The sequence below is a fragment of the Zingiber officinale genome, chromosome 4B, assembly GCF_018446385.1.
Source record: "Zingiber officinale cultivar Zhangliang chromosome 4B, Zo_v1.1, whole genome shotgun sequence".
In the NCBI taxonomy this organism is placed as follows: domain Eukaryota; kingdom Viridiplantae; phylum Streptophyta; class Magnoliopsida; order Zingiberales; family Zingiberaceae; genus Zingiber; species Zingiber officinale.
In genome coordinates, this window is record NC_055993.1 from 138,768,394 (window position 1) to 138,791,759 (window position 23,366).

General features: G+C 38.2%; 1 protein-coding gene across 1 annotated transcript; it reads left to right on the forward strand.

Moving 5' to 3' along the window:
* The first annotated feature begins 4,106 nt into the window (after nt 1-4,106).
* LOC121978033 (lipase 3-like) lies at nt 4,107-10,991 on the forward strand. Its single transcript, XM_042530427.1, has 4 exons — nt 4,107-4,918; nt 9,093-9,188; nt 9,267-9,334; nt 10,789-10,991. The coding sequence occupies exons 1-4, from the start codon at nt 4,217-4,219 to the stop codon at nt 10,928-10,930; spliced, it is 1,008 nt and encodes a 335-aa protein (XP_042386361.1). The 5' UTR covers nt 4,107-4,216; the 3' UTR covers nt 10,931-10,991.
* Nucleotides 10,992-23,366: the final 12,375 nt, after the last annotated feature.

A 23,366-nucleotide genomic window follows, 5' to 3' on the forward strand; every position in this document is an offset into this window, starting at 1 on the left:
CTATTTCCTCATAAGTGACATTAACATCTACAAGTAATTGTGATATAAATTATATTTCTGAATCAACTAAGTGTATCTCAACTTTCCATTTTGATATGCATCATGGTTTTGGACATTTATGGTGTTCGATATTTTTATGGTTGATCGAGACTTTATCTGATACACTGCTAACCATTCACTAGGTCTTCTTCTCTTTGTTTGGTACTCAAGATAGAATATTTGACCAACTTGTACTGTAAAAATGAAAGACTTAAACTTGTTGAATCTTTTGTTTGTGTTAACCTCACTAAATTCTAGAAACGATGTATTCTGGTACTTGTTCTTAGAGTTGAGTCATAACATAAACATATGAACAATACACACTTTTTTAAAAGTAAAGCTGGATACTCAACCTTGATGATTTTCTCAAGTCTACCATAATAATCAAATTGAGTATCATTGTTATTTGTTGATTCTTTTACACAAGCACTAGAATTATACGTAAGCCTTTGTGAATCACGTTGGGCCATACAAAATTTGAATCTATTATCATGATAACCTGAGTAGACTGTTATGTTAAGGAGAGGTCTTGATGTAAGAATTTTTAGTCTTTAATTTTGCACATTTGATATTCTATGGTCGTCACCTATAATAATAGTTATTATATAAATTAGATGCATTCCATCAGTTCACTATCTTTATTCCAAAAGATCATGCAATTATTGATACAACAATGAATCTTTTCTACTAACAAACCTAAATCTCTAATCATTTTCTTTGTATTATAAAAGATATCAGTCATGCAGTTATCAACGGAGAGCAACTCTGACATCAATTGACACATTTTCATTGTAACATCGTTCAGAAAAATGATGTTCTGCCTTCATATTTAGTAATTTTATAGTAGCTGATAGTTGAGAATAGTCAGAAGAAAAGTCTTCCCATAATTCTCTTTTACTAACCTTCAATATGTTATACATTTTCTGAACTTCAGGCATAGGTATTTCCTCTATATTCGATTGATCATATGCATTCAATATTGCGTTGTAAATCATTGATTGCATTGTATTCACATAAGTTGATAATTCCTCTGGAGCAATTGGGCAGGATGATGAAGCAACAAAATGCCCAATTTGGTCAAATACATACGACTCTCCATAACAATACCAGCTATAATAATTTGGAACAAATCCATACCTACATATATGTGTTTTCACTATATCTTCATCATGGAAAACTGTATTTTTTACATCTGCATTGATTACATGAACACTTTAACTCGACATCATTCAAATATTCTGGATGAGATTTAGCGAAGTTTACAAACTCTTTAACCCCAGCAAAAAATTCTTGATTGATAAATTCATTATCTAACCTATTATACATCCAAGCCTTTTTCATATATGTTGTATCCTAATGGGAATAAAATTTCTAACATGGTTAATTTTGTCAAACTAAACATGATTATATTTAAATCATTTAGGTCTCATGAAACTATATAAATTATCTATCAAATTATCGAACTATGCAAATAGGATGTCATCCCAAGTTATCAGAAGATATACAAGTCATCAATATGGATAAATATTGAGCATCAACATGTATAAAATTATTAATAGTCTAAATCTAATAAATCAATTAACAAATGAATCACGGGAGTTAGTGTCATTTAAATACACTGGCACTGCTCGACCATTATCGGCAGAGCAGGCTACTGCAGTCAAGGTAGGTCATGATCGAGCATCGAGGAGTGCCGACCGCGATACTTCTTAGAGTAGAGCCTCAATCGACAGAGCAAGGTTGTAACCGACACTCGCCAAGCAGTGCCGGTCGTGTCCTGCTCTAGACGAGTAGTGTTGGTCGCGACCTGCTTTGGGCGAGCAGTGTCGACCGCAACTTGCATGCTCTGGCTAAGTAGTGTTGGCCCTGGCCTACTCTGGCCAAGCAGTGCCCGAGGAGGAGAAGTAGGAGGAGGAGAAGAGGAGTACCTAAATGCTGGAGGAGGGAAGAGAGATCGCTAGAGCAATAGAATCACTGGAACAAGGAAAAGATTGCACGTAGAGAAGAGATCGGGTGCATGGGAGCACTAATATCACAAATTTGGCAACAGGAAAAAAAATTAATCTGTCTCTAATAGCAACGAAAAATAAATTAATCCGTCGCTAATCAGTTGCAAAAATGATGGATATTAGGGTTTAGCACTTCCCAGCGGCTAAATGCAAATGACTAGCGATAGATTTAATTAATCCATCCCTAATAGCAATAGAAAATAAATTAATCTGTCTTTAATGTTGATGGAAAATAAATTAATCTGTCCGTCGCTAATCTGTCACCAAAATGACGGATATTAGGGTTTAGCGGCTAAATACAAAGGACTTAGTGATGGAATGTTGTATTCCGTCGCTAATAGCGATGGATTATATAATCCATCACTTGTTTTTAATGTGAACAAACCGTAATCTATCGCTAATTTGTCATAAAAAATAACAGATATTAGGGTTTAGCGCTTCCCGTCGACTAAATACAAATACATTAGCAATGAAATTTTGTATTCGATCGTTATTTGTGATGTAAACTAACCTTCCGTCACTAATTAGCGATGAAATATTAATGACCGTCATTGATTAGCGATGGACTGTTAATGATCATCGTTAATTCCGTTGATATTATTATTAGTTTTTTTATTGTTGTAGTGGTGGTGGTGGTGGTGGTGGTGGTGATGATAGTAATGAAAGATCCAAAACTTGTTTAACAATAGAAGGATGGCTTTTCTTTAGTGTATATAGTTTGTGCATGATATAACTATCGTTCAAGCACAGGCACACATCTTTTTATAATTTGTGTGTAAATTGTTAACAGTACCTGCTTTGATATTGTTATTTGAGGAATCCCAATTACACTGTAAAATATTTTTCTCCGTGAAGTGAAATGAAAATTTTAAAACATTAGTTGCTAGGTGAGAAATCATTTATGCTTCCGGATTTATCTCTAAACACCTAAATTAACATTACTATTTGGTATATATATATATATATAGTCCACAATAAGGTTGGTACCATCGACAAGTTCAACCATTGCTCAATTTAAAATCATATCAAATGTGAGCTAGTTATCGTAATCAACCACACAAAAAAAAAATTTGACAAATATAATAATCAAAATTTATCACTCACTTGTGACCCATTTTAATTAAAAAATATTGAGAATTTAATGTGACGAGTGATTCAATGATGAATTCAATCGATTCTGTGTTGGGGGCGTAAAAAAATATGCCCAACGATTAACGTTTTGATATTTAAGTTAAATTAGAGACCGAATTGAGTTTCACATGGTCTAGTGAAATAATCTTACCCAATGTAAAAAATTATGAAGTCAAATTTAAAATTTCATGATTAAACTATACAACTCTAGACTCCTATGCGATAGTAAATATGAAAATAATATTATAAATAAAAATATAATAATTTAGTAGAGATTATAATTATAATTTTTATTTATTATCTAAATAGAAAATACTAATTCCTAAAAAACAAATAAATTAAATTTCTAATTAATATTTTTTATTTTTTTATTTATTACATATACTTTAATTTCGAATATTTTTTAATATTTTTTTTTATCATGAATACATTAATTAAAATTGATTTTTAATTTAATTTATAAAAAGCATTTCTCTTCCTGTATGATTGGCTTTCGTGTGAAAGAAAATTTAAAATGGAATCTCTTAACATGTGATAATAGGTGATTCTTTTGTTCCTAATTAATATGAAAAAGATAAATTATAAATAATTATTAGCCATTAATACATATGATAAAATATGGAAGCAGATGATCGGACAATATTTTTAAAACATGAAATATGCTTTTGATGTTGATATTAAAGAGATAAGGGGGCAATTTAAATTTTTGTCCATTTCAAATTGCAATGATTAAATCATTTTTTAAAAAATTTAATTCATACCGGAGTTTTTTTCTCCTCAAGACCTCAACTAACCATATCAAACCGGTATATGAATTTAACGTCCACGTTGCAAATGGGCGTTATATTCTCTTGCTCTTCTCGAGGCGTTGCCACATTTCGTTCCTCTATAAATAGTAAACATGGCAGTGCTCCGCGAAGCGGGCAGGTAGTGGCAGTCTGGCGTAACCGCGGCCCGAACCGTCTGCCACACAACGCCTCTCCTCCTACGTTCCTCTCCCCCCAAACCTAAACCCATTCCCATCCATCTCGATCGCGATGGCATCCACGAAATCCTTTCGCCACCTGCTTCTGAACCTCGCCGTCGCCCTCCTCTCCCTCTTCCGCCGAGTCGTCGCCGCCGCCCGACGCCTGCTCTCCTTCGTCTCCCTGCGCGAGTTGTTGCTCCACCTCTCCTTCCTCCGCTGCGGTCTCCGACCCGTCACGCTCGACCTCGGCCACGCGTCGCTGCACATCTGGGGCCCCAGCCCCCGCCGCGCCCGCCGGAAGCCTGCCCTCCTCCTCATTCACGGCTTCGGCGGCAACTCAAAGTGGCAATGGGAGCGCCAGATCGGGGCTCTATCCCGCTCCTTCGATCTCTATATCCCGGACCTCCTCTTCTTCGGCAGATCCCGTTCCTCCTGCGCCGACCGTTCCGTGGGCTACCAGGCGCGGTGCGTCGCGGAGGCGATGCGCCTCCTCGGGGCCGCCCGGTACTCCGTGATGGGGATCAGCTACGGCGGGTTCGTGGCGTTCCGCCTGGCGGAGATGGAGGCGGAGTCGGTGGAGCGCGTGGCGATTCTCACCGCTGGAATCTGCATGTCGCCGGAGCAGTTGAGGGTGATGTCTGCAAAAGAGAAGAGAGACGTGTGCGAGCTGCTGCTACCGCAGAAGGCGGACGATCTGAGGGCCCTCGTCAGCCAGTCCATGTACCGCCCCCCCAAGTGGATCCCCTCGTTTTTTCTCCAAGATTTCATCGAGGTCGGTAATCTTACCTCGCTTTCGTTCTTGTCCTTGTCACCAAATAATTTATAAATGACATAATAAAAAAAACAGAATGTGCTTTTATGCCGTTATTAACAAAATCAGAGAGGGTAGGGAATCATCTAGGTGGAAAGGATCGCCGTACGCATGTCAACGAATTCTTTAAGGCGGTTAATTATTAGTTTATACCTGATTTATCTTTTCGTGTATTTTTTTTACTGGTCAGAGACATCTTCTGTCGTTTTGATCAGCTTTTATTCCAATCTTCCTTCACTTTATTATTTAACCTGAACTGAAGATTCAATAATCCATCAAATAAGTCATTTCATCGGCCTGCTATAGTGATCGCGGTCCTACCGCTGCTTGCAATATGACGCAGCAGTGGGATACAGCGTTGAAAACATGTATTTATAGTGTCTAGGGCTGTAAATGAATCAAGCGTTTGTGAACACGTTTGATGTTCGGCTTGGTAAAAGCTTGTTTATGTTCGTTCAATATACATAAGATTAATTAAACAAACAAGGTTGAACAGCTCGTTAAGTTAAACAAACAAGCTTGAACACATATATGTTCAGCTTGTTAACATTCGTGAACAACGTTCGTCAACAATGTTCACGAGTCTTATTCATTAATAAAACTTTTTTTAATATGCTAAATAAACAGTAAAATAAATAAATAAATTTAAATTATCAAGCTCAATAACCAATCAAACAACTAAAAGTTTCAAACAATCAAACAAACTTGAATGAAAGCTTGATGATATCTAAATGAACCAAGCTCAAGCCAAGCTTGAATTGAGAGTTTGATAACATCTAAACAAACCAAGTTCAAGCCAAGCTTCAAACAAGCTCAAGCTCATAAAAAATAAACCAAGCCAAGCTTGAACATTCATTTCAAAAGCTTGGTTCATTTTAAGCTCGGCTCAACTTGGTTACCTTGTCAAACAAGCTTGAACACCCCAAAATTCGACTCGGCTCGGCTTGTTTACAGACCTAATAGTGTCCTATTTCGATGATTTGGTTGGGGAGATGTATTTATTAGTTGATTTGGATAGCCTACAAACAGTTTTCCTATTTAAAGCACAAAAAGAACACGGTGAGACAGGATTCACATACACCATTTATTAAATTGATTAGAATTGAAGTGCTTCAGTTTTCAATGTTTGAAGCTGCTTTTGTATCACTCACTGAAATCATCAATCTCTCTAGAAATTATCCGCTGGAGAGATTCAAGTATTCAATAGATATTCTAATATGTAACTTTCAGCCACCTTCCAACCATATGCTGATATTGGTGTATTGAATGCGAGTCAACTCCATTATGAAGAAATGGAGATAAATGCTGATAAATCTTTATCTCCCATATTATAAGCAATACAATACATTAAGTATCTCATGAACAATAGATATTCTAATATGTAACTTTCAGCCACCTTCCAACCATATGCTGATATTGATGTATTGAATGCGAGTCAACTCCATTATGAAGAATTGGAGATAAATGCTGATAAATCTTTATCTCCCATATCATGAGCAATACAATACATTAAGTATCTCATGAATAATCGGGGATATTTTTTTATTAGGATCACAAATGGCTCTAATATTATTAGATAAGGTTGGGGTCTTGGGGGGGACCACTTTATCACCAAAAATAATCGATGCCTTCAGTGTGTACCTTTGTCCATAGAGCAAATCTAAGTTTAATTATATGAACGTGTAATAACAATCAAACAAATTTGCAATTCTAACCTTGTAAAGAGACCATGAAATCCTTTTATGTTTTTTCAATACCGATAGAGGAGAAGGTTGAACACTTCACATCTAGCACTCCTACAACACCAACGAGCTCCCCTGATAAAAAAGTCTACTTTATAAACCTTTTGATCATCACCCACAATCTTTTCACGTACCCCATAATGTTTTCTGGATTTAGAATGCTCCAACAATGAGAAAATTTACAGTCGCAATTGTCCCAATCATTACAATATTAAATTATATAAAGTCCCTTATTGGGTTGTTAGCCATGTATTGATAAGCTAATAATTTCTTCCTCTTTATTGCATCTAGTACTCTAGTCGTCTTATCCACATATGTTATCTACCTCACCCAAGTTAATGTATAAATTATTCAGTCAGTGGTGCTACTTACTATAATGAGAAACCCCTTAGTTTGTTTTCACCTATAGACAATCAACAAATCTTCTCTTTTGCCAATATGACTTATTCACCTAACACTTTGCATGGACTAAGCATCTTGTGTCCTATATATGACTCCAAACATTACAAGTCTTTCTACAGCCTTTTTGTCTTTGGATCCATCTACCATGAATCACCCACAGAACTATACTAGCTACCATATAATGGTGCGTCTCCAAGTCTCTTGGGATCTCCACGTCTTAGTCATCTCTTAAACTCTTAGTTTTGGTCACATAAATGTATTTAACAACTTGCACCTGGTGCAAATGTGTATTGCACCAAATATTAGTTATTGAGGGTGGATACTTTTCTACTGAGATTACAAGAGTAACAATGTCCTCACCTTGAACTACATGCACTTTACCTTCAGTCTCTACCCTTTTTTCAGGACAATTCATTCTGGTATGACTATATGTCTTGCATTTGAATTACTAAATATCCTTTGAAGATTTTAGATTTGAATTTATATCTGTACTTATAGATCCTTATCCCATCTGTTTTGCCCTCACTTTGACTAACTCGTACATATTGTCTCATTTGAATTTAAAATAATAATTTTATCTTTCCTTCCAACAAAATATGCAATAGCTTCACTTTTTGCCTCCTGCATATCTACCTTGCATCTTTTGTCAATTAGAATAGTCTCCTTAAAAAGAAGTAAATTAATCAACCAATAAAATGATTATTTGAGGCAAGTCATCATATGATATGAAATCTTCTTCCCAAACTTAGTCAAGTCATCCACTAAGCTTTGAAAACGTGCTTAAATGTTCTATTAAGTCAAGCTTTGAAAATGTGTTTAGATGCTCTATTAAGTCTCTTTTATAAGTCATATGTAGGCATGTAGCCTGATGGACCTTCTTTTGAGATGGATCTAGTCATTGTTACCATTTACCATATATGTTTTTATGTTGTAGTCTCAGTGACCACCATATGAAACAGTAGTTTTTCCTCCACCATCTCCCAATCATGTTGTTTAATGTATGAGATCTTGCCCTTCTCTTTACCAAGTATCCCAAAGAGCCAGATGCATCATTGTAAGATTTGGGCCCTGATATCACTTGTTAGGATCACAAGCATCTAGAGGATATTGATGATGGTTTGATTAGCCTAGTTAGAAAAATGATACAAGTAAATTGCCTGATCTGCTTCTTTGACTGTGTATAGCGTGCGTGCATGATCAAGGTCACCAAGTAAACGGACTTAGTTGTTGTCTTGAGAACAATAGCAATTATTCAAGATGCTTTCAGGACTAGATTACTTCAGGCATTGGCATTTCATCTATTCAAGTTGCCTACCGGAGACAAAATCATTAATCTCCTTCATTGATGCAGTTGCACACCTGCATGGACCTTTCTTTTGGCAATGTAGGCATATCGACCTTACACTTGTAGATAAAGATCTGCCGGATAGCAACCTTTTCAGTTTAGTTTCTAATTCAATTTTTTGGCCATGCATATTCAACTAGAAAGAATTAAGCATGATATACAATTCAACCAATTAATTTACCGGTTGAATTGGTGAACCATACAACTTTCTAAATTGTCTGTTTCGATTTCCATAACTTTGCGTAGACCAGCTTGGTTTGGTAGAACATTGGATCTTTTCTAGTCCGTTCCTGTCAGCCATTATGTCTTGACTTAACTGCCCAATTTGTCACTTGGCACGGCCAGGCTAGATGACGTTCTGAAGCAAGAAAGGTTCTTCTGCCAAGGTCAATATACCAAACGTCAAATAGTTTGCCCCTGCTTGGCTTACGTGCAAACTAATTAACTATTAAGTGAGTCCAGCACGATTCTCTTCTGTTATCATACAAATGGTTAGGCGGCTCAATTATGACCACTAATTAATTTGACAAATTGATCCTTTTGGATGCTATTGCTTCAATTAATTAAGCTACATTTTAATTCCCATAGATCGGTTTGGATTGTATAGTCCAGTTTTAGTTCATCTGCTTTACATGCTATTCTGTAGGTGATGTACAGAGATCAAAGGAAGGAAAGGGTTGAACTGTTGACAAAACTTCTCGATGATGGGATTGACCAGGACCCCGTTCCAGTTCTTACTCAGGTAGTTTACTTATATAATTCCTGAGTTCGCTATAACAGTTAATGTCGAAGGTGACCTCTATTTTTTTTTCCTCACTAGGACACTTTGATACTTTGGGGCGACAAGGATGCCATTTTCCCACTACCACTCGCTCATCAATTACAAAGGTATTTGCAATATCAATTACACGAACTAATACCAATAATTTTCTGATTTAGATTAGTACAATCTTGTTAATAAAACAAAATCAACTGATTTTTCTATTAGGAAACAAAAATATACTTGCGTAAGGATCATGAAGATAACAAGTTATGGTTCGGTAACCAATATTAAGACTTTGAGAAGCAAAGTTGAAGTTGTATTCTTCATATTATTGCGTACATTAGACTTATTGAAGATGGGGGACCAAACTAATTAAGCTGCATCTTAATTTTCTGAAGTAGTATTTGAGCCGTGTATAAATAAATTATTGACATTCAAGAGGCAAACCTCATCCATTCCACGGCCCTAAGGTGTAGTCGTGATCCCTGTCATTGACTTGATGGGTTGATCGTGTCGTGATAGTTTATGCTATCATCTTATTTTTCAGGATTAGCAATAGCAGACAAGATGTACAAATATATTTCCATCCGTAATCTTGTCGATTTCTGGATTTAGCATTGATTTCTACAACTCCTTAAAAATAGTCATATAATTCAGTTCAGAGAACAGGAGAGGGCGAGATGAGGTGTCGATTTGGTCCCAATAACCTAGGAATAGAGGCTTGATGGCATAATAATGCTGACAACGTAACTATTGAGTCAAAATTTGAAAGTGTTGTGGAGAAAGGAAAGCTGTCTTGCCATCGCTCAACTTGTTAAGTTCTTTTAAATGGTTATATATATAAGATTCATGTAAAAAATAAATAGAATCTTTGACTTAAATTTGAAGGTAGTAACATTAAGTTCACTTACAAAACTATATTTATATTTTTGTTCTTTAACTTTTGTTCAGCGTCAATTATAATATGTTTAATCATGAAATTGGATTCATTAGGAAATAGAATAAATATTCCTTTGGGAACAAATAAGAATACCTACTTCTAAGCATGGTTCATATAATAAAATAGATGATTCATTTGTAGGAAAATTGTAAGTAACGAACATAAATTCGTGATTGATATAATAATACTTTATCTAGCTTATTCAACTCACATGATCGATGTGCTGGATCCACCCAATTTTACTACCTCTTTGTTCTTGTTTAGTATGTTTGGTCCATTACTTAATTGATCTACCTATCTACTTCAGTTAACTCAACTTACTATTGACTAAATATTTTGTTGAGCAGCCAAATAGTTCAGATGACAAATGAGGGAAGCATGTAAAGGGTGTCATAGATATCTTAGAACTGGTTTGTTAAGTTCCATTGCTTACTTGATAAGCCATACCTATAAAACTCTGCTACATGATAATCTCAATCATTTTGCTGTTTAACACGCCTTCGCATAACAAGGTAATGTAATTATAACAAAATTCCAGCCAGTATATAACTATTTTATTTGACTTATTCAGTAAAGATTATGTTTATGGTTAGATTATAGCATGACCAATATTTAACATTTTTTTTTATTATGAAATAGACATTTGGGAGAGAAGGCGAAGTTGGAAGTGATCAAGGATGCTGGGCATGCGCTACAACTGGAAAAGGCCGAAAAGGTGAATTACTTCATTGAGAAATTTCTCATGTCTGAGTCGGCAAAAAAACATTGCAGCCTTTCATAATAATGCAATGCAACATTTATGTACGTTAGGTCATGCAAGAAATTTCTGATTTGGCGTCTCAAATAACATTTCTTTATTTCTTTTATATATATATTGGATAATTAAGAATCTTTTGTGTTCTGTAAAACCGTGTTATCCTTCTACTTCCATTCCATAGTTATGTTAATTCAACTGATTCAATTTTAATGGAATACTATATAACTGATTAAAATTTTTAATAAAAATTGAATAAACTAATCGATAAAATAGATCAAGAATTAAATTAATTGATTTTTTTTAATTAGGACAAAATTTATTATAAATCATGTTTAAATTAAATTTATTATAATGTAATTTTTTACTGGTTTATTTTTAATTTCAATTATTCGGTAATTTTTTTTAAATCAAATGAATTATTTGAATAAATTATTTTTTAATAAATTATTTTTAAAAAAAATCAAACTAAAATTTTAAATTTGATTAATTTATTCGATTTAATTACATTTTTACTATTTTTAATTGAGGGGAAAAGTGCTCCAACTAGAAATTAACACTTTTTTTTTTTTTTTTTTTTTGCCAATATGGCTATATTTTATACTGTCTTCATGATAGTACAACCTTAAAGTCATGTTAACAATGACATAAATGAGCCATTTGAATCAATGAATCATTTCCCAAATCCAAAGGCCATGAGTATCATACATTGTGAACACATAGCTCTTGCGATCAATATTCAAAAAGAATTATTTTAATAAAGACAATTGTTTCTTAAAAAATCATTTCAACTCCAATATACAAGAATTCCCTACAAGTTACACCCGTAATCACATCTAATGATACCCTAAAGATGCTTTCATAACTTTCCCTAAAACATATAGCATAATTACAATTGATACCAACCATTGTGATCTGAAAAGTAATATGGGTCGATAATTAAGATAATGTAACTATCAAAGTTAATGTGAGGTGATAATTAAAGTCAAAATGTACATATTTAAATGGACCATTTTCAATGAGGCTTAACTTTTTATTCATAAGTATGACTCTCAGTATAAATTTGATCATCCCTAGAGTCGATCGGACCTCCAGGGCTCAGCTTCCCACTTCTCATGGGCAAAATTCACAACGTAAACCCGATCGACTCCAGGGCTCCGCTGTCAGCATAAATCTGGTTGGCCTCAGAACCGGTCGGACGTCCAGGGCTTAGCTCCCCACTTCTCATGGATATGACTCCCAACATTAACCCGATCAGCTCTGGCCCCAGAGCCAGTCAGATCATAAGGGCTTAGTTTCCCATTTCTCATGGGCATGACTTCTAACATAAACCCGATCGGTCTCAAAGTTGGTTGGACCTCCAGAGTGTTAGGATCGATGATCGCTGCTAGAGAGGGGGGTGTGAATAGCCGACCCCAAAATCTTCGTTTCTTCCTACGATTAGGGTTAGCGCAGCGGAAATAAAGCGAATAGAAACGAAAAAGGAGAAGCAAACCTCAACACGAAGATGTAACGAGGTTCGGAGATGATACTCCTACTCCTCGGCGTGTCCGTAAGGTGGACGAAGCCTATCAATCCGTCGGTGGATGAGTCCTCGGAAAATCGGCTAATGTAAACTCCTTATGGGTGGAGAAACCTCGCCACAAAACTTACAACAGCAAGAAGGAAATACAAAGAAGAGCAAGAACAAAATATACAATGAATGTACAAATACTCGCTTGCCTTCTCGTCGACTGAAGTCCCGGATGAAGCACCCACTTCACGGACGAATGCCAACAAGCAACTCAGTCAAGGAAGCTCCCCCGAAGCTTTGGAGCTCAGCAAAGCTCAAGCACAGCTTTCAGAAGAACAGCAGTTCAAGGAGGAAGAAGAAGAGAGAGGTAGTCAGCAACCCTCGATCTCTTCTTATATCCCCTGATATCCTGGCTAACCTGCGAACCTGCAAGCAAAAAGACCAGAACACAGAAGCCCGAAATAACCTAGCCGTTGAGTCACAACGGCTAGGGCTGGACCGATTAGGCTCCACCCTGATCGGTCCAGAGTGCTGCTGATCGGTCATGGGGAGGACCGATCAGCATGCTTTTCTCCCGAACTTCTTGCCTCTGATCGTTGTTTCCTGATCGGTCTGCAGACCGATCAGATAACACTCAGTAGGCTACTGTTTGGTTACTGATCGGTCACCAGACCGATCCAGATACCCAGTGTATCACTGGATCGATCCACTGATCGATCCAGAGCTTGGTTTTTGCCCAAACCAAGTCCCAAACCTTCCAAACCAACATCCGGTCAACCTTGACCTGTTGGTACATCATGCTTAGCATCCGGTCACTCCCTTGACCTGCTAAGACTCCCCACCAAGTGTCCGGTCAATCCCTTTGACCCACTTGGACTTTTCTCTTCGTGTCAAGTATCCGATCACTCCCTTGACCTACTTGACCTTCTCAACACCAGATGTCCGATCACCCTTGATCCATCTGGATTTTCCCTTGCCCGGCTTCACTCACCAGGACTTTCACCTAGCTTCACTCACTAGGGTTTTCACCTGGCTTCACTCACCAGGATTTCCAATCTGCCTGCCCACTGGACTTTCCATTGCCCGGCTTCACTCACCAGGACTTTCCAACTGCCTGACTTCACTCACCAGGACTTTCACCTAGCTTCACTCACTAGGGTTTTCACAACTGCCTGGCTTTACTCACCAGGACTTCCCACTGCCTGGCTTCACTCACCAGGACTTATCCGTCTGCCTGGCTTCACTCACCAGGACTTTCCACATCCGGTCCAGAGAACGAGCTCCCGAGCCCTCTCTGACCACAGTGCGGAGAACGAGCTTCCGAGCCCTCTCCGACTTCCCATGTGCCAAGCTTCCATACTTGGACTTCTCCGTGCCAAGTCTCCATACTTGGACTTTTCCCGTGCCAAGCTCCCTGCTTGGACTTTTCACCATGCCAAACTCCCTGCTTGGACTTTTCCCGTGCCAAGCTCCATGCTTGGACTTTTCCCAGTCAGGTCAACTCACCTCGGGTCAACCAGGTCAACCTTGACCACGGGTTGCACCCACAATCTCCCAAGCTTGTATCCTTGTAAAACATCAAGGTACAAACATTGTCAAACATAACTCGTCAAACATCAAAACACAACTCGAGTCAAGTCAACTCGAGTCTGGTCAACCAGGTCAACCTTGACCTAAGGTTGCACCAACACAGAGCTCAGCTCCCCACTTCTCACGGGCATGACTCCTAGCATAAACCTGATCGGCCCCAGAGCCAGTCAGATCTCCGGAGCTTAGCTCCCCACTTCTCACGGGTATGACTCCCAATATAAACCCGATCGTCCCCTAGACCCGGTCGGATCTCTGGGGCTCAACTCCCCACTTCTCATGAGCATGACTCCGCACATAAACTCGATCAACCCTAGAGTCAGTCGAATATCCGGGGCACAGTTTTCCACTTCTTATGGGGCATGACTTCTAACATAAACCCGATCGACTCTAGAGCCGGTTGGATCTTTGGGGCTCATCTCCCCACTTCTCACAGGCATGACTCATAGCATAAACCTGATCGACCCTAAAGTCGGTCAAATCGCTAGAGCTCAACTCCTTATTTCTCATGGGCATAACTCTCAACATAAATCCGACCGGCCTACACCGATCAGACTTCAGCAGGACTTGGCTCCCCACCTTATATGGGAATGACTCCCAACCTAAACCTAGCTAGTTCCAAGATGATCGAACTCTCTATAGGAGACAACATTATCAGAGAATCGTAGCCACATGTCAGAGAATAATTGCTATGTAGGATCATTATGCACGTGAGAGAGGGGGATGAATCACATGGTTTTAACAATCTACCTTTTTCAATTTTTAAACACGAGTATGCAGCGGAATAAAATAAAGTAGAAATCGAAAAACATAAGTACACGAGGAGTTACTTGGTTCAGAGTCTTCGACGACTCCTACACCAAGACCTACGATACCTCGGACTGTAATGACGGGTAATCCACTTTAAGCCTCTTCTGGAACCATTGGAAAAGGAAATCGAATACAAGTACGAAAAATGGGAAAGTATAATAGCCTACACTTTCTTTTTGCAAGTATAAAAAAGTACAAGAATATTAAATTGTTACTAATGTAGGTGCAGTAGAGGCCGACAAGAGGGGGGTGAATTGCTTCTGAAAAATTAAAACGATACCCTCCTCGGATCTTTCAACTCAAAAGTAAAGCAACTATAATAAAAGTAATAGCAGAAATAAAAGGAGACAGAAATTAACCTGGTTACAACCAAGAGGGTTGTTAATCCAGGGCAGTAAGAAAAGCGCAGTAAGAAAACTCCTTTGCTGAAGGCGAAGAAGCCTTTTACACACTTAGAATGCTCACTAGTTGCTAGGAAGGACTACAGAATTGATTGCTTGAGTTGTTGTTTCTTTCCTAACTCCAGATGCCTTTATATAGCTCCTGGAAAGTCTATCCCGAGGGTTGAAGGCGCCTCTATAAGCCTTGAAGGCGCCTCCATGGCTTTTGACCGGATAGAACTCTATCCGTGCTCGAGCGGCTCTTTTGACCAGGCTTGAGGCGCCTTAAACATACTTGGAGGCGCCTCAAATGTTTGAGGCGCCTCCAAGCTTGATTGAGGTGCCTCGAAGGTTTGAGGCGCCCGCCTTGAGCTGTATTTCCAGCACTTCTTCTCCTTTGCTTTGACTTCCAAAGTTTCACTTGATTGGGTGATTGCGGTCAACCGAAATAGGGCTCACCCGAACCCAATTTCCGGCATTCTCCTCGAGCAGTCTTCCGTCCGGCTTCTCGTCCCTCGAACGCCGCGCACGTTCTTCTCATCCACCGGAGTACTCTTCCGCAGCTCTCTCGTCCTTCGGACGCACCGAGCCCGTCTACTCCCTTCCCGTGCCGTCCTTCTCGCTAGCTGCGTCTTCCGCTCGACTTCCTGCGCTCCTAAGCTCCTGCACACTCAGACACAGGGATCAAACATAAAGCAGGACCTAACCAACTTGGTTGATCACATCAAAACACCCACGGGGACCAACAATCTCCCCCTTTTTGATGTGCATCAACCCAAGTTCAAGTTAGGGTAAAAATAGACACAAAATAGTAATTTTAAAGGAAATTACTAAACTAGCATGTTAAGCATTAGTTTGCAATAAATAAAATTGCAACTACTAAATTAAGAGTTAACCAGAAAAAAATAATTTTAATTAAAAAACTCTTCTCTCTAAACTTGTACCTATCTCTCCCCCTTTGATCACAGCAAAAAGCAGGGTAACAGAAAAAAATTTTAGCAAAATTTTAAGTTAGGAAAAAAAATTTGTGTAATAACGAATTTTCCAAGAAAAATTTCTATGTAAACATAATTTTTTAGAATTTTTCTAAGTCAGAAATTAATATTTAATTTTTAAAAATGTTTGAAAAAAACTTTCAAAGCATTATTTAATTATATTTTAATACTTTTTCAGAAAGTTTAATTAAATATTTTATTTCAATATTTTAGCTTCCAGGTCGTGGCGAGGCACTAGGCCTTCTTGGTTATTGGAGCAACAACCACTTCCTTAGACAAAGCTTCATAAAGAAATTTTAACATTTAATTTTGCTTTTGAAAGCCTTAATTAAATAGATTAATTTAGTACAGATTTCGGAACCCAATAGAGGTTCCTTCCTACAGGGTTATTCAAAAATTTTGGGGGTACGTAGTTCTTGGGCACTCTTTTAAGTTGACCCTGATGGTTTCTAGTGTACCAATTTAATTTTTCATAAATTTTTAATTTTGAGTTTAGAAATTTATTTGTTTTTAAACATGCATCAGATTTCAATTTTTCAATTTTTCAATTTTTCAATTTTTCAATTTCTAATTTTAATTTATCATTTTCTGATTTTAGATGATCATACATTTCTAACGGGCATGCTTTTGCTAGGTTCAATTTTAATTCAGTATTTTCTTTTTCTAATTTGAATAAGTCTTTAGAAAGAGGCTTAATAAAGCGAAAAGATTGAGTCGGGGTTAGATTGCGTACCTGACTTACCTGACTCGGTGAGGCTCCCCCTTCATTGCAGCTTTTCTCTTCTGATGTTCCTCCCCCTTCATCGATGCTCATCTCTGAGCTTGACTCTTCTTCCAGCTGATGGTTAGCTAGTAGAGCTAACCCCGAAAAGGCTTCGACGTCTGATTCGGAAGACGACGAATCTGACCAAGTGAACTTCAGGTTCTTGTGCTTGGAGGATTCTGGCTTCTTGTACTTGACCTTTTCTTTCTGCTTGCTCTTTAATTTCGGGCAATCATCCTTGATGTGCCCTTCTTCGTTACAGTTGTAGCAATGAATCGTTCTCCTTTTTCGCTCATGCTTCTGCGATCTAAATTTGTTAGATTTAAAAAACTTATTAAATCATCTTACCATTAATGCAATCTCGTTTTCGTTGATCGAGACTTCGGAGTCAGAACCGTTTGCTCTTGCCTTCAAAGCAATGTTCTGACTTGTCTTTTCTACTCCAATGGGCTCTGCAATTCGAGATTCGTGAAGTTCAAAAGTTGAAAATAGATTTTCCAGAGTACTTACCTCGAAGTCCTTAGAGATGTAGTACGCATCTACTAAGGACGCTCATTCTTGAGATCTCGGGAAGGCGTTGAGCACGTATCGGATCGAGTCCTGGTTCATTACTTCTTCTCCAAGGTTGCTTAATTGCGTGATCAGTTCTTTAATCCTCGCTTGGAGTTGCGCTACCTTCTCACCTTGGTTCATCCGGAGTTTTGTCAACTGGGTCCGGAGGATGTCGCGCCTCGCTAGCTTCGCTTCGGAGGTACCTTTGTGAAGCTCCAGGAATTTTCCCAGAGATCTTTCGCGGAGTCATAGCTTCCGATCCGATTTACCTCCTGAGGTGGTAGAACGCTGAGCAGGTGGAACTCAGCCTTTCCGTTGGCGACAAAATTGGCTTGCTCCACGTGTTTTCTTCTTTATCTTTCAGCACTGCATATCCATATTTCATTATTAAAAGTATATCAAATTCAGTTTTAAAAAAATACCTCCATTTTTCGCTTCTATGTAGCGAAATCTCCGTCGAACTTTGGGGGATGAATATTCGCTCAGGCCATCGTCTTGATCGTTTGTTCTTCAGTCGGCGATTAATCATTCTGAGGTGGTCTGACTCTGATACCAATTGTAGGTGCAGCGGAGGCCGGCAAGAGGGGGGTGAATTGCTTCTGAAAAATTAAAACGATACCCTCCTCGGATCTTTCAACTCAAAAGTAAAGCAACTATAATAAAAGTAATAGCAGAAATAAAAGGAGACAGAAATTAACCTGGTTACAACCAAGAGGGTTGTTAATCCAGGGCAGTAAGAAAAACGTAGTAAGAAAACTCCTTTGCTGAAGGCGGAGAAGCCTTTTACACACTTAGAATGCTCACTAGTTGCTAGGAAGGACTACAGAATTGATTGTTTGAGTTGTTATTTATTTCCTAGCTCCAGGTGCATTTATATAGCTCCTGGAAAGTCTATCCCGAGGGTTGAAGGCGCCTCTATAAGCCTTAAAGGCGCCTCCATGACTTTTGACCGGATAGAACTCTATCCATGCTCGAACGACTCTTTTGACCAGGCTTGAGGCGCCTTAAACATACTTGGAGGCGCCTCAAATGTTTGTGGCACCTACAAGCTTGATTGAGGCGCCTCGAAGGTTTGAGGCGCCTCAAACACTACTTGAGGGGCCTTGAGCTGTATTTCTAGCACTTCTTCTCCTTTGCTTTGACTTCCGAAGCTTCACTTGATTGGGTGATTGCGGCCAACCGAAATAGGGCTCATCCGAACCCAATTTTCGGCCTTCTCCTCGAGCAGTCTTCCTTCCGATTTCTCATCCCTCGAACACCGCGCACGTTCTTCTCGTCCACCGGAGTACTCTTCCACAGCTCTCTCGTCCTTCGGACGCACTGAGCCCGTCGGCTCCCTTCCCGTGCCGTCCTTCTCGCTAGCTGCGTCTTCCGCTCGACTTCCTGCGCTCCTAAGCTCCTGCACACTCAGATACAGGGATCAAACACAAAGCAGGAGCTAACCAACTTGGTTGATCACATCAAAACACCCACGGGGACCAACAACTAACACTTTAACGATATATAATATGAATGGGCTCGTATGTCAGATTCAATTTATTGGTAGTAGTTGGATGTCCTTAGAGTAGTAAAGCACTAGTAGAGTGAAGTCGAAGCAGTAGAACATTAGATAAAGCTCCTAATTGAATTGATACTTGAATGCTACTCAAACAGGGCTTATATAAGTTATTGAGGGTGTCTTTAGCTTTGTCTGAGGCGCCTCTGGTAGCAAATTTGATCACCTTATCTTCAGAAATGATAACCTCTGCAACCTGTGGATTTTATTTTCTGGAGGGCGCCTTCAAAGCTCTCCGAGTCACCTCCGAAGCACTTTGAGGCACCTTCAGTGCTCTCTAGGGTGACTACCCACAGTAAAACTTTATCTGCAAAGTCTATCCGTGTGAGGGAGCCTCTATAGGATCTAGGGCACGTCCGTGCCACTTCGAGGCACCTCCAAGACCCTTTGAGGTGTTGGTTGCTACTCGGAAAGCCTAATGGTTCCACTGTACAAAAATTTTGTACAAAGGTCTGAACCTTTTCCTAGCTAGCATGTGTTCTTTTAAATTAAACTTGGATCGCCTGCGGAACTTAACACATTTGATCCAAAGTTTAATCTATTTGTTCTTTTAGGTTTAGACTTGGATCTCCTACGGAACTTAACACGTTCGATCCAAATCACCTAGGTTATTAATTCCATTAAATATTAATTTCCAAAATTGACTTCCAGGACTGCATGGCGAGGCACATGACCTTCTTGGATATGAGAACAACCACCACCGCCTAGACAAAGCCTTTTAAGGAAAGCTAATATTTAATTTCCTTAGATAACTTTAGGTCAACCAAAAAGAACAATCAAATTACAAGGAAAAGAAAAACAAAGAACACAACATCGAAAACAAATTCGAAATACTAGAATCGCATGCCTCTTGTATTTGATATTTTTACATGAAGATAAAACTAGTATGATGCAGAAATTAAATACTAGTGTATACCTTTTCTTTTGCAAGCAAAAACCTCTAGGTCTTCTACCGTATTCCTCTTCTAACCTCGGACGTTGTGTGGGCAACGATCTTCCGAGATGAGAAACCACCAAAGCACCTTCTTCTCCTCCTTGCAAGATTCGGCCAAACCAAGTGCACCTCCAAGGAAGAAGAGAAACCACCAACCAAGCTCCAAGGGATGAAAGCTTTCTCTCCTTCTTCTCCAAGCTAGAATCCGGCCACCACTTGATCTCCAAGGAAGATGCGAGGTTCAGCCATAAAAGATGGAGAGAAGAGAAAGGGGATAGCCGGTCACACTAAGGAAGAAAAGAGGGAGAAAATAATAGAGGTTGTTCACCATCAAGGCTCCCAAAACCCCCTCTTTTATAATCCTTAGCTTTGGCAAATAAGAAAATTTAATTATAATAAAATTTCCTTAACTTTCCTTGACATGAATTAATTAAGAAAAATTAAACAAAATTTCCTAAACCTTCATGTCATGGGCGACCACATCATTAAGAGCAAACAAGGCAATTTCAATCAACAATTAAAATTCCTTATTTATCTTGGGAAATTTTAAAAAATAAAATTTCCTTTTAAAATCCCTTCATGGTTGATAAAAAGAAATTTCTATAATTTTAATTTTTCAACATGTGAATAATTTACAAAGAAGAAAAATAAAATATCTTTCCAATCTACAAATAAGGAAAGAGATCTAATCTCTTTCTTTAATCTTTTGTAGATCTTAAAAGAGATATTTTAATTTTTAATCTCTCCAATAAATTATATCTTTCACATAAGAAAAATTTAAAATTTAAATTCTTTTTAATTTAATGGGGGCCGGCCACCTAAGCTTGAGTTCAAGCTAGGGTCGGCCACCCATGAACCAAGGCTTGGCCGGCCCTAGCTTGATCCACAAGCTAGCTTGGCCGTCCCCTACATCATGGGTATGAAGGTGGGTATAGGTGGGTATAGTACTCTATAAATAAGAGGCTACGATAGGGACCGAGAGGAGAAATTGGTTTTGGTCTCTCGATAAAATTAAGCATCCCGTGTTCGCCCCGAACACACAACTTAATTTTATCAATAATAATTCATTTCACTAGAGAACTATTATTAAACTATCGCACCAATCCCAAATTACATTTTTGGGCTCCTTCTTATTATGAGTGTGTTAGTCTCCCTGTGTTTAAGATGTTGAATGTCCACTAATTAAGTGAGTTACTAACAACTCATTTAATTAATATCTTAATCCAAGAATAGTACCACTCAACCTTATCGTCATGTCGAACTAAGTACACCTGCAGGGTTTAACATGATAATCTTTATGAGCTCATCTTGGGGACATTATCAACCTAAATCACTAGGACACAGTTTCCTTCTATAATCAACAACACACACTATAAGTGATATCATTTTCCAACTTATCGGGCTTATTGATTCATCAAAATAAATCTCACCCATTGATAAATTAAAGAAATAAATATCAAATATATGTGCTTGTTATTATATTCGAATTAAGAGCACACACTTTCATAATAACTAAGGTCTTTGTTCCTTTATAAAGTCAGTATAAAAGAAAACGACCTCTGATGGTCCTACTCAATACACTCTAAGTGTACTAGTGTAATTATATAGTTAAGATAAACTAATACCTAATTACACTACGACCTTCCAATGGTTTGTTCCTTTCCATTTTAGTCGTGAGCTACTGTTTATAATTTATAAGGTACTGATAACATCATCTTCTGTATGTGACACCACATACTATGTTATCTACAATATAAATTAATTGAACAACTACAAATAAATGTAGACAATTTGACCAAATGTGATTCTTTATTCAAAATAAATGTTTACAAAATCTTAGGCTTTCAGTATACACTCTAACATGAGGCACCTCAGATACTATTCATCTGAGGCTTAACTTGATTTTTGCTCATGTAAAAATGTGTTAGACTAACAGAAAAATATTTAACCTACAAAACAAAGTTAGTACAATTTATATGAGTATTATTAATTAGATCTTGTCTTCCCGAGATCAGGATCTAGTTACGGTCTCAGTCTAGGTTACCAAAATGGACATAGTCTGGATCTGCATCTAAAGTCCTTAATTAAGGCTTGTTCTCATTGGAACACTCTCCTCCAGTGACTTACCTTACTTACCATACAGAATTGCTTGACTTTACTTTGGTCCACCAGGTCTTCCCGCTTGTTATTAGGTCTGTAGACCCAACTAGACTTTGGCTAACTGTCAGGTCTTGCGGACCTAGCTAAACTTACCGCAAGATATCATGTTACTCCTTGACCTATCTAAACTTCTACACCAGCTATCAAATCCTCTAGACCTAGCTAGATTTCATCCTGGTGTTAGACTCATCAAGTCCTACACACTTGTACAAAGGTTAGATCACACAACATCTAACTTTAATTTATTTGTCATTAATCAAAACTTAGGTTTGATCATTGGTGTCAACTGCACCAACAATCTCTCCCTTTTTGATGTAATGACAACCTAAATTAAAGTTAGAAAAATATGCAAAAAGAAATAGCAATAAAAAATGATTCAAGGGAAAAAAATAAATAAGTTCAATTTCTGTTTATTCTCTTAATCATTTCAAGGTTAAGATTTTTAAATTTTCAGATTTGCCTTTAGTTTTTCTTACTTAATCATTGTTAGAGCAATTAGTGTGACCCTAGATTTTAATGTTTGGGCAAAAATTTAAGTTAGGCTATTTATTAAATTTAATATGCGCTTGTGAGTGTGTAGGATATAGTTACAATAAGGTAAAGTCTAAGTGTGATATTGGCAAAGGCAAAGTCTAAGTATGGAGGTTTGGTGGTGTAAGTCTAAGTGTGTAGTCTTGACAATGTAAGTTCAATTGTAATTTGGCAAGGTTGAAGTCTCGGAGCAAGGAACTCTTGGCAATGGAAGACCCGACAACAAAGGATAAGGCCGAAGAAAGTTCTTGAAGGCAGAACATGAAGAATGGGAAGCATCCGAGGGACGCAAGGCTGATAGAGGATGCTTGAAGGCAAGGTTAAGGTTGTGCGGGCGAGGACAAGTGCATAAGAGATTGTACTTGGGGTAAAACCCTAGGTTTAGGGTTTACCAATCAACTGGTGAGAGTGAATAAAATATTTCTATTCTCTCAACCGAAATGGACCAGTCGACTGGTCTCGGTACCAGTAGACTGGTGTCGAGCCGTTGGGGTATAACGATCGATTTTCCGCAGAGACCAGTCGGCTGGTGACTTTACCAGTCGACTGGTAGTGGGAAAACATCTTGGATATTTTTTCCCAAACTCTATTTAATTGAGCTTCGGATGGCTGGCTTTGTGACGAAATTAGAGGTGGTTAACTCCTAATTAGAGTCTCCAAGTTCTTGTGATCCAAGTGTGCGT